The 16,638-nt window shown below is 39.5% G+C and overlaps 1 protein-coding gene across 1 annotated transcript; it reads right to left on the bottom strand.

Moving 5' to 3' along the window:
* Positions 1-4,474: 4,474 nt before the first annotated feature.
* LOC137248253 (ctenidin-1-like) lies at positions 4,475-5,506 on the bottom strand. Its single transcript, XM_067779130.1, has one exon. It carries the CDS (start codon positions 5,263-5,265, stop codon positions 4,648-4,650), a length of 618 nt encoding a protein of 205 aa, XP_067635231.1. The 5' UTR covers positions 5,266-5,506; the 3' UTR covers positions 4,475-4,647.
* Between the last annotated feature and the right edge of the window lie 11,132 nt (positions 5,507-16,638).

Below are 16,638 nucleotides of genomic sequence, written 5' to 3'. Positions count from 1 at the left end.
GTAGTAAGTAAATTGTTATTGATTATAATAATGGTGACGTGGAACAAATTTGTATAAGCGTTAAGTTTACTGGTAATAAAAATATTATTTTTTTACTGTCCTATATTTCACCAAGTAGTGACTTAGCTATCTATCAGAAGCATATAAATAATTTAAATTATGTTAACAATTTTTGTTGTTATATCGGCCTACTGATTTGTAAGATCGCGGGTTCGAATCGAGCTCAAGGCCTAACAATAATTTTTTTATCATTATTATTGTTATGATAAATTTTTTCTTAATTGAAAACATTTTTAAATTAGAATAGAAGAAAGAAAAAATTTAGACAACTGCCAAAGCTCGTTGTATAGATCCATTTCGGGAACTGCTGAATTCCTTCATCGGCAACATTTAGGCGCCGCTGCTATAACCATTCGATTCGAACCCGCGATCTTAAATTATGTTATCAATAACTGTAATTCATCTGATGAAATTATATACTTAAGTGATTTTAATTTAAGTAATATTTCTTGGTCAAGAGATTGCAATACTTTACCCAAAAATATTAGATCCGATATCGATATGCTAGTTGTAAGCACCTTGTTCTCACATGGGCTAAAACAATACAATACTAATACTAATAGGAATTGCAAATTCCTTGATCTAATATTTGGATCTGCAGACCTAAAAATTTCATGTGGAGAATGTCTATTTCCAATTTTGGAAAATAGCATACACCACAGTGCCTTGGCTATAAATTTCGAGTTTTATAATTTTGATAAAAAACAGGCTAAATCTACGTTGGAGTATAACTATTTTAAGTCCGACCGCGTGGCTATAAATCAGTTTTTCTTAGCCACTGATTGCATTTTCTTGAACTCCTCCAATGAGCCAGAGTCTTCTTACGGAATTTTCAAGGAAATACTTTTATCAGCCATTTCGAGATTCATACCTTTAAAACGTAATAGTTCTAGTAAGAGACTACCCTGGTATAATGCAAAACTTAATAATATTAAAAATAGAAAAAATAAAGCCTTCAAAAGATATAGAAATAATAGCTCTAATGAAACTTATCGACCTAATTACATTACACTTAAAAGGCAATTTGATTTTCTTAATAAGTTTTTGTTCAAGCAATATATGATTAAACTTGAATCGAAATTGAAAACAAATCCGTCTAGTTTTTGGTCGGTTATAAATTCCAAGAGACAGACTAATGGCTTCCCCATGACCATGGAGTATGATGACGAAGTCTCCAGCAATACGCAATATACGTGTAACTTGTTTGCCAAATTATTTCAGAAGGTATATTCAAAGTTTACCTCTTCACCAATTCCGGTATTTCACTCTGGGTACCAATCTCAAATTTCTCCTTTGATATTACTGCATATGATGTTCTGCTGTCGATCTCTAAGCTGCCAAGTAGCACAAAATCAGATTTTGAGGATTTTCTCCGTTATTCTTTAAAATATGTTCGAACACCATTGCAGAGCCTCTGGCGCTTCTCTTTCGAGAACGCCTGAGCAATGGAAGTTTTTTAGACTCATGGAAATAATGCTCCATAAATCCCGTATATAAATCTGGTAGCCGCAATGATATATGCAACTATAGACCGATTGTTAAGCAGAGTACTCTGGCAAAAGTAGTCGATCATATATTGCATGATAAATTATTCGATTACATCGGTAATGCTATAGTTGAGTGCCAGCATGGATTCTTTCCTGGAAGGTCCACCTCCACCAATATAGCTTTACTCACCAATCAAATTGTCGGTGCTTTTGAGCCAAGAGCAACTTGATGTTATTGTTACGGACTTCTCTAAAGCGTTTGGTCGATCATTCTATACTGCTACACAAGCTGGCGATGTACGGTATCAATGGTAACCTGTTAAAATTCTTCTCAATTTTTTTTGGAAAACAGAATCCTATATGTGTCAATTGGAGCCGATAGGTCATCCTTGCTTATCAACGCCTGGTCAGGAATCCCTTAGGGTACCCATTGCGGTCCTCTACTATTCCTAATTTTTATCAATGATCTGCCTCAGCAATTCAAGTTCGCTAAATGTTTAATATTTGCAGATGACGTCAAGCTTTTTCTAAGAGTCCGTGATACTTCCGACCACTTAAACTTACAATCCGATCTCAATTCTTTCGCCGAATGGTGCTCAAACAATAACTTGCTCCTAAACACAAACAAATGTTGTGTTATTTCATATTATAAAAAGACAACCGCAACATATTTTAATTATACACTAAATGACAGATCTCTGAATCGCTGTCATGAAATTAAAGATCTGGGTGTGATTTTTGACCATAAACTTTCCTTTTCAAGTCACATTGATTTCATTGTCTCGAAGTCTTTAGCAATGGTTGGATTTATTACACGTAACACAAAAGATTTTAAGGACCCTATGACGTTGAAGGCACTTTATACCTCATTGGTAAGAAGTCGTCTGGAATACTGCTCAATAATATGGAATCCATTTTATGAAGCTTACTCTCACAAAATTGAGAGAGTTCAACAAATTTTTACAAAAATTGCATTGCGTTTGCTTCATTGGCCCGATGGTCTCCCATCGTACACTAGCAGGCGGAAATTGCTCGGTCTTCAGGCTTTGTGTGACAGAAGAACTTGTTTCTCACTCAGGTTTGCCTATAATGTTATAAACTGTAACATCAACTATTGCGACGTATCCAGCTTATTCATTCCGTATGTTCCTCCACGTTATCTGCGGAATAATAGACTATTTATCGAAGCAACTCATAGAACGAACTATGCTATGAATGAGCCTATATCCAAGACTATACATCTAGCAAATCGATATAGCAGTGTTCTTAATTTTAATAATAGCTTATATAAGTTTAAGCTTGCACTCTTTTCTATTTTTAACTAGTCTGTAAGAAAGCCTGTACTTTTTAGACTGAATGAATAATAAATAAATAAATAAATAAATAAATAATTAAATAAATAAACATTTTTAGCCGGCTGCATAAGATACGACTTTATTGAAGATGGGTTTGTACATTGTATGAGGTTTACAAGTAATGGCCCAGCCAGAATGAAGTTTTTCATATAGATGCGTTTAATGCAATCTTATACATACCAGTTTTTCTGAGAAGGCTAAGACTCTGAAATTGAGCCACTAATTTGAAACATTTCTTTAGATTTTAGAAGTATGCTTGTTGTAAATACTAGCTCTAATAATACTCAACCCCAATTGCTTGTTGGGTATACCCGACGCTATTGCGAACGACTGCAAATAACTAATAGGTTTAAATCTACCAGATCGGCCGCATACGCTGAGCTTAAACTTTAATTAAAGTAGACTGAAAAACTGCAGAATAAGTTTAAGCGTAGTTTAACTGACAAACTGAGTTGAACTTGTACTGAATAACCGTGCCTATGAGTCACAATGTCTCGCTGGTTAAATGGCTGCCTGGATATGAAAATTGCTAGCTAAGTAGTGCTACATAGGAGCATTATAACAGCCATAATGGCACTCTTTCGTCACGGATAATAAGACAGAAATTCGAAAGGTTTTGGGGAACATTATCACCTTAAAAGACAGCACATAGCGCAGAACTAAATAAAAACAGAGATCAACTCAAAAAATTGCTATGTTAAGAAAACGCGAAAAACTGACAGCCTCGACCGCAGGCGCCAATGCTATTTACTTTACTTTTTACAAATTCTTTTTTTGCTGATTTGTGAAGGTATTTGTAAATCGAGTTAACAGTTTGGTAGGTATTAAATTGGAAAGCCCGAAGGTATTCATACCGTCGAAATTGCAGATTTTTGAGTTAGCTCCCTATTTATCTAAGTGTGCGATACGTAAGTATTGCACAACACAACATATCCTGTGAGTGTCTTTTTGATGAACCATATATAGATTGCGCAGCATAAGAGCATCTCCTAGAGCACTACTCTTCTGGATTAGCATTTTCACTTTTTCTTGTGAGCAATTTATGCCTTTTGATTCAAATTCGAATTTTAGAGTGGAAGAATTGCCTTAGGCAATAGCTGGATCATTGGCATAGATCAAAAGCGCTAAATTGTGGAAGATAGGTTTGTTGTTGCGTCACTCGTTTCGAGTCAAACATCAGAACAGGTGTGATAAGCGATTTGTAGAGCGTGATGCTTGTTCGTCGAGAGGACCTACTCAGTCCAAGGTAGCACTTCTTGTCTCGAGTTATCCTCCGTTTTATTTTTAAGCTAAAATTGTTTTTGTTGTTAACGCTGTTTCCAAAATAGAAGAAATCCTTCAGAGTGTCCAATTTATATCCGTCAACAGTGACGTGGCTGCCAAGGTAAGAATGCACCGATTCTTTCTTGGATGACAGTTTTGTCCTCACTTACCGCAAGACCCACTTTTTTCAACTTTATCAAATCCTAAGTACGCAGAACTCACATCACGTTTGTTCAGGCCAATAATATCAGTATCAATTAGAATACAGATGTTATAAAAAGCGCTGCTCCTAATATTGTGCAGAATGTAGGTAGTAATCACGTCTTTTTTTCAAATTGGATGAATTAAAAAATTCATTTTATTTTTATAAAATATTCATAAATCATAAAAATTTTGCTTGACTAAAGAGTAAAGTTAAACACGCAGTTTTTTGTATATCAAGTCACAGAAGATATTTAAAAATATAATTTTGGCACTTTTCTTTAACGCCATGATCCAGCGTGCGCGCTAGCTGACGATTGTGCACCAGCATATGCACCACTACCACCGTAACCGCCGCCACCGCCACCGCCACCGCCACCACCGCATGTATGGCAAACTCCACTACCACCGCCACCAGGATGACCACCATAACCGCCATAACCACCATTACCACCAAAACTACTGCTCCCAGCATAACTGTTCGCGCTGCTAGATGAAAATGCGCCAGCGCCACCATAACCGCCACCACCACCGTACTGTGGAGCGCCGCCACCATAATTGGGTTTGTAGCCTCCACCACAACCACCGCTCCCACATCCACCACCATAGCCGCCTTGGTTGCCTCCGCCATATCCACCACTGGTATAAACAGGTACTTGTTTCACAGCATACACTTGTATATTTGGTGCACCATAACCACCGTGTCCACCACCACCTCCACTGTAACCACCATAACCTCCGCCATGACCCCCATAACCACCACCACAGCCACCGCCACCGCCACAGCCACCACCACCGCCCCCAAACAGCAATGACTTCTTAAATTCTTTCAGCTTATGTAATGTGGGCGTGGCATGACATATACCCACTAAAAGTAAACAAATCACTAAACGTTTCATGGCGCGCGTCGAGCGAACTTAGTGAATAAACGAACTGTCTTTAAAATACTGCGTTCTAAAATTCGAATATTTGCTATGCACTTAAAACCTTAAAATCCTTAAAATCCGTATGCGTTCTTTATATTTGTCTACTGAGCACTTGTCAATTATTTGCGAAACTGATTTGTCCGATTGTAAGATCCAGCACATTTATACTTGGGCATTTAAGAATTTTATTCTAAACACGTACGAGGCGACAAGTACAAACACATTTCACCTTTTTTCACAAACTCATCAGCGGAAAAAATTTAACATTCGATAGACTCGAGCGGCGGTTGCGGCGTAAACATTATTGCAGAAATCGTGAGCTACTGATTTTGATTTAAAATCAAAACAATTAAAAAAACCGGAAGAGAAGGAAAAAGTAAACAAGCAAAGTGTGGGTGTTATGCACCGCACCGTCACCGCTGAAGCTTACAGCTTAGATACAATAAATGCCCGGTTCACACGGCTACTGGTCTCTCACTTTGTTTGAAATGTTATGAGATCCATTGTTGCTGTTGTTTTGGGTTTTCGTCACCAATACCACTATAACTGCTGTGTGTCGTCTTCTCTGGCCTATAACTTAGTGACGTGGAACGAATTAATGAGGGGTTTAACCAAATGAACGCTGTAGTTAAGCTACCTGTGAGTTTAAGATTTGATCAAAAAGATGAAATAGGTTCATAAGTTTTAATTATTGAATAGCGGAAAATTAGCGTTGCAGATTACTTTTTATGAACGATCAATTACAAATATTGAGTTCATGATGTAAATTAGAAGCGAAGCTCAGCCTAGGTGTTCTTAGAGGTATATCGTCATCGGGTAGTGGTGGTAGGCCTACCATACCGAAAATTAGAAACAAGTTTTTCTAAATAGAAAAAAACGTTTTCTAAACTCGGTCGCCCCTCGGAAGTGATTTGGAAAACACCATCATCATCATTCATTGGCACTTAACCGCGATTTTAGCCGTTTTGTAACAAGTCACGCCAGCTATCCCTGTTTCGCGACAACTGACGCCAAATGGGTGGTCAAGTCTTCCTCTCCCTGCCTCTCCCAACTCAGTGGAGGTCTCGCCCTTCTTTTGCTTCCAATCTACGATGTTGACTGAGATACTTTCTTGGCCGGAGCGTTTTTGCCCATTCGCGTAACACGACCTAGACAGCGAAGCCTTTGGGTTTCAATTCGCTGCACTATCTTCATATCTGCGTAAAGCTCATACAGCTCATCATCATACCTTCTTCGATATTCGGCATCGGAATCACGGACAGGACCTTAAAACTTCCAAAGAATGTTTCTCTCGAGCACTACAAGAGCCATGTTATATTCCTCCACCGGCCATGATTCCAAGCCATATATAAGGATAGGTATGATGAGCTACTTGTAAAGCGTGAGTTTTGTTCGTCGAGGGAGGAATTTACTCCTCAATCGCCTACTCAGACCAAAGTAGGTTGGCAAGAATTATTCTAATATTCTAATATCGTCAGCATAAGCCCGCAGATGGCGCTCTTACAAGATTGTACCATCGGTTTAGTTCTGCTGCTAGAAATATCTTCTCCAGAATTATGTTAAAACAAGTAAGGAAGGCTAAGTTCGGGTGTAACCGAACATTACATACTCAGTTGAGAGCTATGGAGACAAAATAAGGAAAATGAACCTGGGGTAACCCTGGAATGTGGTTGTATGACATGTGTATCAAATGGAAGGTATTAAAGAGTATTTTAAGAGAGAGTAGGCCATAGTTCTATGGATGGACGCCATTTAGGGATATCGCCATAAAGGTGGACCAGGGCTGACTATAGAATTTATTTGTACGATATGGGTATCAAATGAAAGGTGTTACTGAGCATTTTAAGAGGGAGTGGGCCTTAGGTCTATCGGTGGACGCCTTTTCGAGATGTCCCCATTAAGGTGGACCAGAGGTGACTCTAGAATGTGTTTGTACGATATGGGTATCAAATGAAAGGTGGTAATGAGTATTTTAAAAGGGAATGGGCTTTAGTTCTATAGGTGAACGCCTTTTCGAGAAATCGCCATAAAGGTGGACCAGGGGTGACTCTAGAATATGTTTGTACGATATGGGTATCAAATGAAAGCTGTTAATGAGTATTTTGAAAAGGACTGATCCTTAGTTTCATAGGTGGACGCCGTTTCGAGATATCGCCATAAAGGTGGATCAGGGGTGTCTCTAGAATGTGTTTGTACGATATGGGAATCAAATGAAAGATGTTACTGAGCATTTTAAGAGGGAGTGGGCATTAGGTCTATAGGTGGACGCCTTTTCGAGATATCGTCATTAGGGTGGGCCAGGGGTGACTCTAGAATGTTTGTACGATATGGGTATCAAACGAAAAGTGTTACTGAGCATTTTAAGAGGGAGTGGGCATTAGGTCTATAGGTGGACGCCTTTTCGAGATATCGCCATTAGGGTGGGCCAGGGGTGACTCTAGAATGTGTTTGTACGATATGGGTATCAAATGAAAGGTGGTAATGAGTATTTTAAAAGGGAGTAATCCTTAGTTCTATAGGTGGACGCCTTTTCGAGATATCGCCATAAAGGTGGACCAAGGGTGACTCTAGAATAATTGTACGATATGGGTATCAAACGAAAGGTGTTACTGAGCATTTTAAGAGGGAGTGGGCATTATTTCTATAGGTGGACGCCTTTTCGAGTTATCGCCATTAGGGTGGGCCAGGGTGACTCTAGAATGTGTTTGTACGATATGGGTATCAAATGAAAGGTGGTAATGAGTATTTTAAAAGGGAGTAATCCTTAGTTCTATAGGTGGACGCCTTTTCGAGATATCGCCATAAAGGTGGACCAAGGGTGACTCTAGAATATTTGTACGATATGGGTATTAAACGAAAGGTGTTACTGACGATTTTAAGAGGGAGTGGGAATTAGGTCTATAGGTGGACGCCTTTTCGAGATATCGCCATTAGGGTGGGCCAGGTGTGACTCTAGAATGTTTGTACGATATGGGTATCAAACGAAAGGTGTTACTGAGCATTTTAAGAGGGAGTATGCATTAGGTCTATAGGTGAACGCCTTTTCGAGATATCGCCATTAGAGTGGGCCAGGGGTGACTCTAGAATGTTTGTACGATATGGGTATCAAACGAAAGGTGTTACTGAGAATTTTAAGAGGGAGTGGACATTAGGTCTATAGGTGGACGCCTTTTCGAGATATCGCCATTAGGGTGGGACAGGGGTGACTCTAGAATGTTTGTACGATATGGGTATCAAACGAAAGGTGTTACTGAGCATTTTAAGAGGGAGTGGGCATTAGGTCTATAGGTGGACGCCTTTTCGAGATATCGCCATTAGGGTGGGACAGGGGTGACTCTAGTATGTGTTTGTACGATATGGGTATCAAATGAAAGGTGGTAATGAGTATTTTAAAAGGGAGTAATCCTTAGTTCTATAGGTGGACGCCTTTTCGAGATATCGCCATTAGGGTGGGCCAGGGGTGACTCTAGAATATTTGTACGATATGGGTATCAAACGAAAGGTGTTACTGGACATTTTAAGAGGGAGTGGGCATTAGGTCTATAGGTGGACGCCTTTTCGAGATATCGCCATTAGGGTGGGCCAGGGGTGACTCTAGAATATTTGTACGATATGGGTATCAAACGAAAGGTGTTACTGGACATTTTAAGAGGGAGTGGGCATTAGGTCTATAGGTGGACGCCTTTTCGAGATATCGCCATTAGGGTGGGACAGGGGTGACTCTAGTATGTGTTTGTACGATATGGGTATCAAATGAAAGGTGGTAATGAGTATTTTAAAAGGGAGTAATCCTTAGTTCTATAGGTGGACGCCTTTTCGAGATATCGCCATTAGGGTGGGCCAGGGGTGACTCTAGAATGTTTGTACGATATGGGTATCAAACGAAAGGTGTTACTGAGCATTTTAAGAGGGAGTGGGCATTAGGTCTATAGGTTGACGCCTTTTCGAGATATCGCCATTAGGGTGGGCCAGGGGTGACTCTAGAATGTGTTTGTACGATATGGGTATCAAATGAAAGGTGGTAATGAGTATTTTAAAAGGGAGTAATCCTTAGTTCTATAGGTGGACGCCTTTTCGAGATATCGCCATAAAGGTGGACCAAGGGTGACTCTAGAATAATTGTACGATATGGGTATCAAACGAAAGGTGTTACTGAGCATTTTAAGAGGGAGTGGGCATTATTTCTATAGGTGGACGCCTTTTCGAGTTATCGCCATTAGGGTGGGCCAGGGTGACTCTAGAATGTGTTTGTACGATATGGGTATCAAATGAAAGGTGGTAATGAGTATTTTAAAAGGGAGTAATCCTTAGTTCTATAGGTGGACGCCTTTTCGAGATATCGCCATAAAGGTGGACCAAGGGTGACTCTAGAATATTTGTACGATATGGGTATTAAACGAAAGGTGTTACTGACGATTTTAAGAGGGAGTGGGAATTAGGTCTATAGGTGGACGCCTTTTCGAGATATCGCCATTAGGGTGGGCCAGGTGTGACTCTAGAATGTTTGTACGATATGGGTATCAAACGAAAGGTGTTACTGAGCATTTTAAGAGGGAGTATGCATTAGGTCTATAGGTGAACGCCTTTTCGAGATATCGCCATTAGAGTGGGCCAGGGGTGACTCTAGAATGTTTGTACGATATGGGTATCAAACGAAAGGTGTTACTGAGAATTTTAAGAGGGAGTGGACATTAGGTCTATAGGTGGACGCCTTTTCGAGATATCGCCATTAGGGTGGGACAGGGGTGACTCTAGAATGTTTGTACGATATGGGTATCAAACGAAAGGTGTTACTGAGCATTTTAAGAGGGAGTGGGCATTAGGTCTATAGGTGGACGCCTTTTCGAGATATCGCCATTAGGGTGGGACAGGGGTGACTCTAGTATGTGTTTGTACGATATGGGTATCAAATGAAAGGTGGTAATGAGTATTTTAAAAGGGAGTAATCCTTAGTTCTATAGGTGGACGCCTTTTCGAGATATCGCCATTAGGGTGGGCCAGGGGTGACTCTAGAATATTTGTACGATATGGGTATCAAACGAAAGGTGTTACTGGACATTTTAAGAGGGAGTGGGCATTAGGTCTATAGGTGGACGCCTTTTCGAGATATCGCCATTAGGGTGGGCCAGGGGTGACTCTAGAATATTTGTACGATATGGGTATCAAACGAAAGGTGTTACTGGACATTTTAAGAGGGAGTGGGCATTAGGTCTATAGGTGGACGCCTTTTCGAGATATCGCCATTAGGGTGGGACAGGGGTGACTCTAGTATGTGTTTGTACGATATGGGTATCAAATGAAAGGTGGTAATGAGTATTTTAAAAGGGAGTAATCCTTAGTTCTATAGGTGGACGCCTTTTCGAGATATCGCCATTAGGGTGGGCCAGGGGTGACTCTAGAATGTTTGTACGATATGGGTATCAAACGAAAGGTGTTACTGAGCATTTTAAGAGGGAGTGGGCATTAGGTCTATAGGTTGACGCCTTTTCGAGATATCGCCATTAGGGTGGGCCAGGGGTGACTCTAGAATGTGTTTGTACGATATGGGTATCAAATGAAAGGTGGTAATGAGTATTTTAAAAGGGAGTAATCCTTAGTTCTATAGGTGGACGCCTTTTCGAGATATCGCCATAAAGGTGGACCAAGGGTGACTCTAGAATAATTGTACGATATGGGTATCAAACGAAAGGTGTTACTGAGCATTTTAAGAGGGAGTGGGCATTATTTCTATAGGTGGACGCCTTTTCGAGTTATCGCCATTAGGGTGGGCCAGGGTGACTCTAGAATGTGTTTGTACGATATGGGTATCAAATGAAAGGTGGTAATGAGTATTTTAAAAGGGAGTAATCCTTAGTTCTATAGGTGGACGCCTTTTCGAGATATCGCCATAAAGGTGGACCAAGGGTGACTCTAGAATATTTGTACGATATGGGTATTAAACGAAAGGTGTTACTGACGATTTTAAGAGGGAGTGGGAATTAGGTCTATAGGTGGACGCCTTTTCGAGATATCGCCATTAGGGTGGGCCAGGTGTGACTCTAGAATGTTTGTACGATATGGGTATCAAACGAAAGGTGTTACTGAGCATTTTAAGAGGGAGTATGCATTAGGTCTATAGGTGAACGCCTTTTCGAGATATCGCCATTAGAGTGGGCCAGGGGTGACTCTAGAATGTTTGTACGATATGGGTATCAAACGAAAGGTGTTACTGAGAATTTTAAGAGGGAGTGGACATTAGGTCTATAGGTGGACGCCTTTTCGAGATATCGCCATTAGGGTGGGACAGGGGTGACTCTAGAATGTTTGTACGATATGGGTATCAAACGAAAGGTGTTACTGAGCATTTTAAGAGGGAGTGGGCATTAGGTCTATAGGTGGACGCCTTTTCGAGATATCGCCATTAGGGTGGGACAGGGGTGACTCTAGTATGTGTTTGTACGATATGGGTATCAAATGAAAGGTGGTAATGAGTATTTTAAAAGGGAGTAATCCTTAGTTCTATAGGTGGACGCCTTTTCGAGATATCGCCATTAGGGTGGGCCAGGGGTGACTCTAGAATATTTGTACGATATGGGTATCAAACGAAAGGTGTTACTGGACATTTTAAGAGGGAGTGGGCATTAGGTCTATAGGTGGACGCCTTTTCGAGATATCGCCATTAGGGTGGACCAGGGTGACTCTAGAATGTGTTTGTACAATATGGGTATCAAATGAAAGGTGGTAATGAGTATTTTAAAAGGGAGTAATCCTTAGTTCTATAGGTGGACGCCTTTTCGAGATATCGCCATAAAGGTGGACCAAGGGTGACTCTACAATGTTTGTACGATATGGGTATCAAACGAAAGGTGTTACTGAGCATTTTAAGAGGGAGTGGGCATTAGGTCTATAGGTGGACGCCTTTTCGAGATATCGCCATTAGGGTGGGCCAGGGGTGACTCTAGAATGTTTGTACGATATGGGTATCAAACGAAAGGTGTTACTGAGCATTTTAAGAGGGAGTGGGCATTAGGTCTATAGGTGGACGCCTTTTCGAGATATCGCCATTAGGGTGGGCCAGGGGTGACTCTAGAATATTTGTACGATATGGGTATCAAACGAAAGGTGTTACTGAGCATTTTAAGAGGGAGTGGGCATTAGGTCTATAGGTGGACGCCTTTTCGAGATATCGCCATTAGGGTGGGCCAGGGGTGACTCTAGAATGTTTGTACGATATGGGTATCAAACGAAAGGTGTTACTGAGCATTTTAAGAGGGAGTGGACATTAGGTATATAGGTGGTCGCCTTTTCGAGATATCTCCATTAGGGTTGGCCAGGGGTGACTCTAGAATGTTTGTACGATATGGGTATCAAACGAAAGGTGTTACTGAGCATTTTAAGAGGCAGTGGGCATTAGGTCTATATGTGGACGCCTTTTCGAGATATCTCCATTAGGGTGGGCCAGGGTGATTCTAGAATGTGTTTGTACGATATGGATATCAAATTAAAAGTATTAATGAGGGTTTTAAAAGCGAGTGGCCCTTAGATGTATATGTGAAGGCGTTCTCGCGATATCGACCAAAATGTGGACCAGGTGATCCAGAAAATCATCTGTCGGGTACTGCTAATTTATTTATATATGCAATACCACTAACAGTATTCCTGCCAAGATTCCAAGGGCTGTTGATTTCGCCTTGTAGAACTTTTTCATTTTCTTCTACTTAATATGGTAGGTGTCACACCCATTTTACAAAGTTTTTTCCAAAGTTATATTTTGCGTCAATAAACCAATCCAGTTACCATGTTTCATCCCTTTTTTCGTAGTTGGTATAGAATTATGGCATTTTTTCATTTTTCGTAATTTTCGATATCGACAAAGTGGGCGTGGTTATGGTCGGATTTCGGCCATTTTTTATACCAAGATAAAGTGAGTTCAGATAAGTACGTGGGCTAAGTTTAGTAAAGATATATCGGTTTTTGCTCAAGTTATTGTGTTAAAGGCCGAGCGGAAGGACAGACGGTGGACTGTGTATAAAAACTGGGCGTGGCTTCCACCGATTTCGCCCATTTTCACAGAGAACAGTTACCGTCACAGAATCTATGCTGCTACCAAATTTGAGAAGGATTGGTAAATTTTTGTTCGACTTATGGCATTAAAAGTATTCTAGACAAACTAAATGAAAATTGGCGGAGCCACGCCCATTTTGAAATTTTTTTTATTTTTGTATTTTGTTGCATCATATCATTACTGGAGTTGAATTTTGACTTAATTTACTTATATACAGTAAAGATATTAACTTTTTTGTTAAAATTTGAATTAAAAAAAAATTTTTTTTAAAAAGTGGGCGTGTTCTTCATCCAATTTTGCTAATTTTTATTTAGCACATATATAGTAATAGTAGTAATGTTCCTGCCAAATTTCATCATGATATCATCAACGACTGCCAAATTACAGCTTGCAAAACTTTTAAATTACCTTCTTGTAAAAGTGGGCGGTGCCACGCCCATTGTCCAAAATCTTAATAGTTTTCTATTCTGCGTCATAACGTCAACCCATCTACCGAGTTTCATCGCTTTAACCGCCTTTGGCAATGAATTATCGCATTTTTTCGGTTTTTCGAAATTTTCGATATCGAAAAAGTGGGCGTGGTTATAGTCCAATATCGTTCATTTTAAATAGCGATCTGAGATGAGTGCTCAGGAACCTACATACCAAATTTCATCAAGATACCTCAAAATTTACTCAAGTTATCGTGTTAACGGACGGACGGACGGACGGACGGACGGACGGACATGGCTCAATCAAATTTTTTTTCGATCCTGATTATTTTGATATATGGAAGTCTATATCTATCTCGATTCCTTTATATATGTACAACCAACCGTTATCCAATCAAACTTAATATACTCTGTGAGCTCTGCTCAACTGAGTATAAAAATTGCACGAAAGGCAGTCGCGTTGTCTGGCAAACAGGCAAACACTTCGAGTGTGCTTCTGCCATGAAAAGATTCTCAGTGAAAATTCAACTGCGTTCGAAGTCGCTATAAAAAATGTAGATCCCGTCCAGCCAATTTGTAGGGAAAATTAGAAGAAATACGAGGCACATTGTAAGAAAAGCTCGGCCTAAATCTCCTCGGTGGTAAATCGCATCAAATACTTCTTTTTTTTTCGGAAAACATATCAAGTCCACGTACAATGCTGGAAAAAACACAGGTTTTAATTTAGTAGGGCTCTTTAAACAATAAATGGATCATTGTCCGTAAATGGGTAAACATGTGTTTTCCATACTGAAGCCTGTCTAGGCCTTGGCATAGTGTTCTCTTGTGGGGGATCTACACAGTGCGTAAAATTATATTCCATCTGAACTATATCTGCCGCCTTTCATAAGAGCTCATACATATTAACTTCTTTACATTAAAAAAAATTGAATATGGCTACTCTCATCCATATTTGTCTTGATATATGTGGAATATCGAAAAGGGGTTCACATTAGAACTTACCACCAAAATTCGATGCACTGGTAAAAGCTGTATAATGGATGGCTTCGGATTTTATTTCGTTCAGGCTTACAAAGTAGTTGAAGTAAAAGGGGGGGGGGGGGTGTAAAAGTATCAAATAAACCCGCTAAAATGAGGAGAATTTTAACTTTTTAAATTGACATAAAATGTGAGTCAAGACAACGGACATGGGCAACTCATTGATAACCAGCAAACCAGCGGAGTGGCAAAGGTGCTCCAACAGGACTCCCTGAGCAGTATATTAAAAGATTAACCTTTTTCATACTGACTAGTGGGTAAAAAGGAGTGACAGAATTTGCCAGAAAAAAACTTAGTAATTCCTTAAAAAACATAAATAAATTAAATACTATGCTTGAAGTATTGATTTTTCTTTCTTTGGTCAATAGCACTGTACCACAGCGATTTTGCACTAATTTTGTAGTCAAGAATGTTGACTTTAATTTCAATTTAAAGGTTGTTGTTGTAGCGATAGGGACACTCACAGTTCCGGTAACAAGAACCTTTGAGGTACTAGCCTGACCATATCGGAAACGACTTAGTACGACCACATGAAACCTTCTGGGCCCTTCCGACCTCCCACCCCCTAGATTTATGAAGAACTTGGGTTCGCCAGAGCCTCTACTGTTAGGGTAGGTGAGGTTGACAATTGGGTTGGAGAAGCTATATATTGCGCTGGCAACCCCTTGAATCAATTTGGTATTTTCGTCGCATCCCCCGCATACCTTCCGTAGGTATATTCTCAGCCCCCTAACATGCTGGGGTCAATTTAAAGGTTATTCACATGTATGCTGAATACTGAGTTTGCAAGAAACTTTGGTTTATAAACAATTTTGGTCTTAGTAACACCACACGAAGAGTTGAAATGCTAAGATTTGCACTTTGAGTGTTATTTTCTAGGACACCAAAGTGGTAACTCTTGCAGATTTTTACAACTTAAAAAAATACCCTTTGCCACACCCTAATGTACGAAGTCCGGGCTATGAAAAATGCCATGGCTGTAGCAAGAAAAGGCTCTAATTTTGTTGTAGTGTGTATTTAAAACATTTAGTAATACTGTCGATGACGATTCTGGTGACATAACTGACTGAAGTAGCCCCACTCATGCAGTGTAGCTAATCATATAGAATGCAAAACTTCAGAACCCATATTACGTTTTGCGATGAGTGACTGAAAACTGAGTACACACCCAAACGATAACTATGCAACTGGCAAGCTATTTATACAATTTTTCCAAGTGATTTGTATTTCAGAGTAGTCAATTGTACTTCGGAAGCAGTAAAATTGATTTCAGAGTAATCAATTGTAATTCAGAAGTTGTAAAATGTATTTCAGAAAAAAAGTTTTATTTCAGAAACCGTAAAGTAATTTTCGTAATTATCAATTGTACTTCAGGAAAACGGAAAACTGTATTTCAGAATCCGTAAATTGTTCTTCAGAAAAGGTAAAATATTTTGCAGAATGAACGTACGAAAAAATTGGTTTGCCGTCCACTGAATGGCAGTACAGCATAAAACTTTTTAAGTGCCATTGAAGCAGGTGGCTTCTGAAGTATATAATTAACGCTTTCTGGAATACAATTTACTATTCTGAAGTACATTTTACGGTTTCTGAATTGAAAGTTGCTATTCTAAAATACATATTAGGATTTTTGAACTGCACTTGACTACTCTGAAGCACATTTTACGACTTCATTTGACTTTTCTGAAGAAAATTGATACTTTTTAGATGAAAACCTGATATCTTTTCGATAACAGTTGTTATAGTCCATAATATCATCCTAAAATGATGTCATGATCAAATGGTTCCATAGCAATTTCAAAATAGTTCCAAAATATTCTTGAAATGAACTCG

The sequence above is a fragment of the Eurosta solidaginis genome, chromosome 4 (assembly GCF_040869045.1).
Source record: "Eurosta solidaginis isolate ZX-2024a chromosome 4, ASM4086904v1, whole genome shotgun sequence".
Lineage (NCBI taxonomy): Eukaryota > Metazoa > Arthropoda > Insecta > Diptera > Tephritidae > Eurosta > Eurosta solidaginis.
Note: the sequence above shows the minus strand (reverse complement) of the source record. Positions and strands in the feature narration are given on the sequence as shown.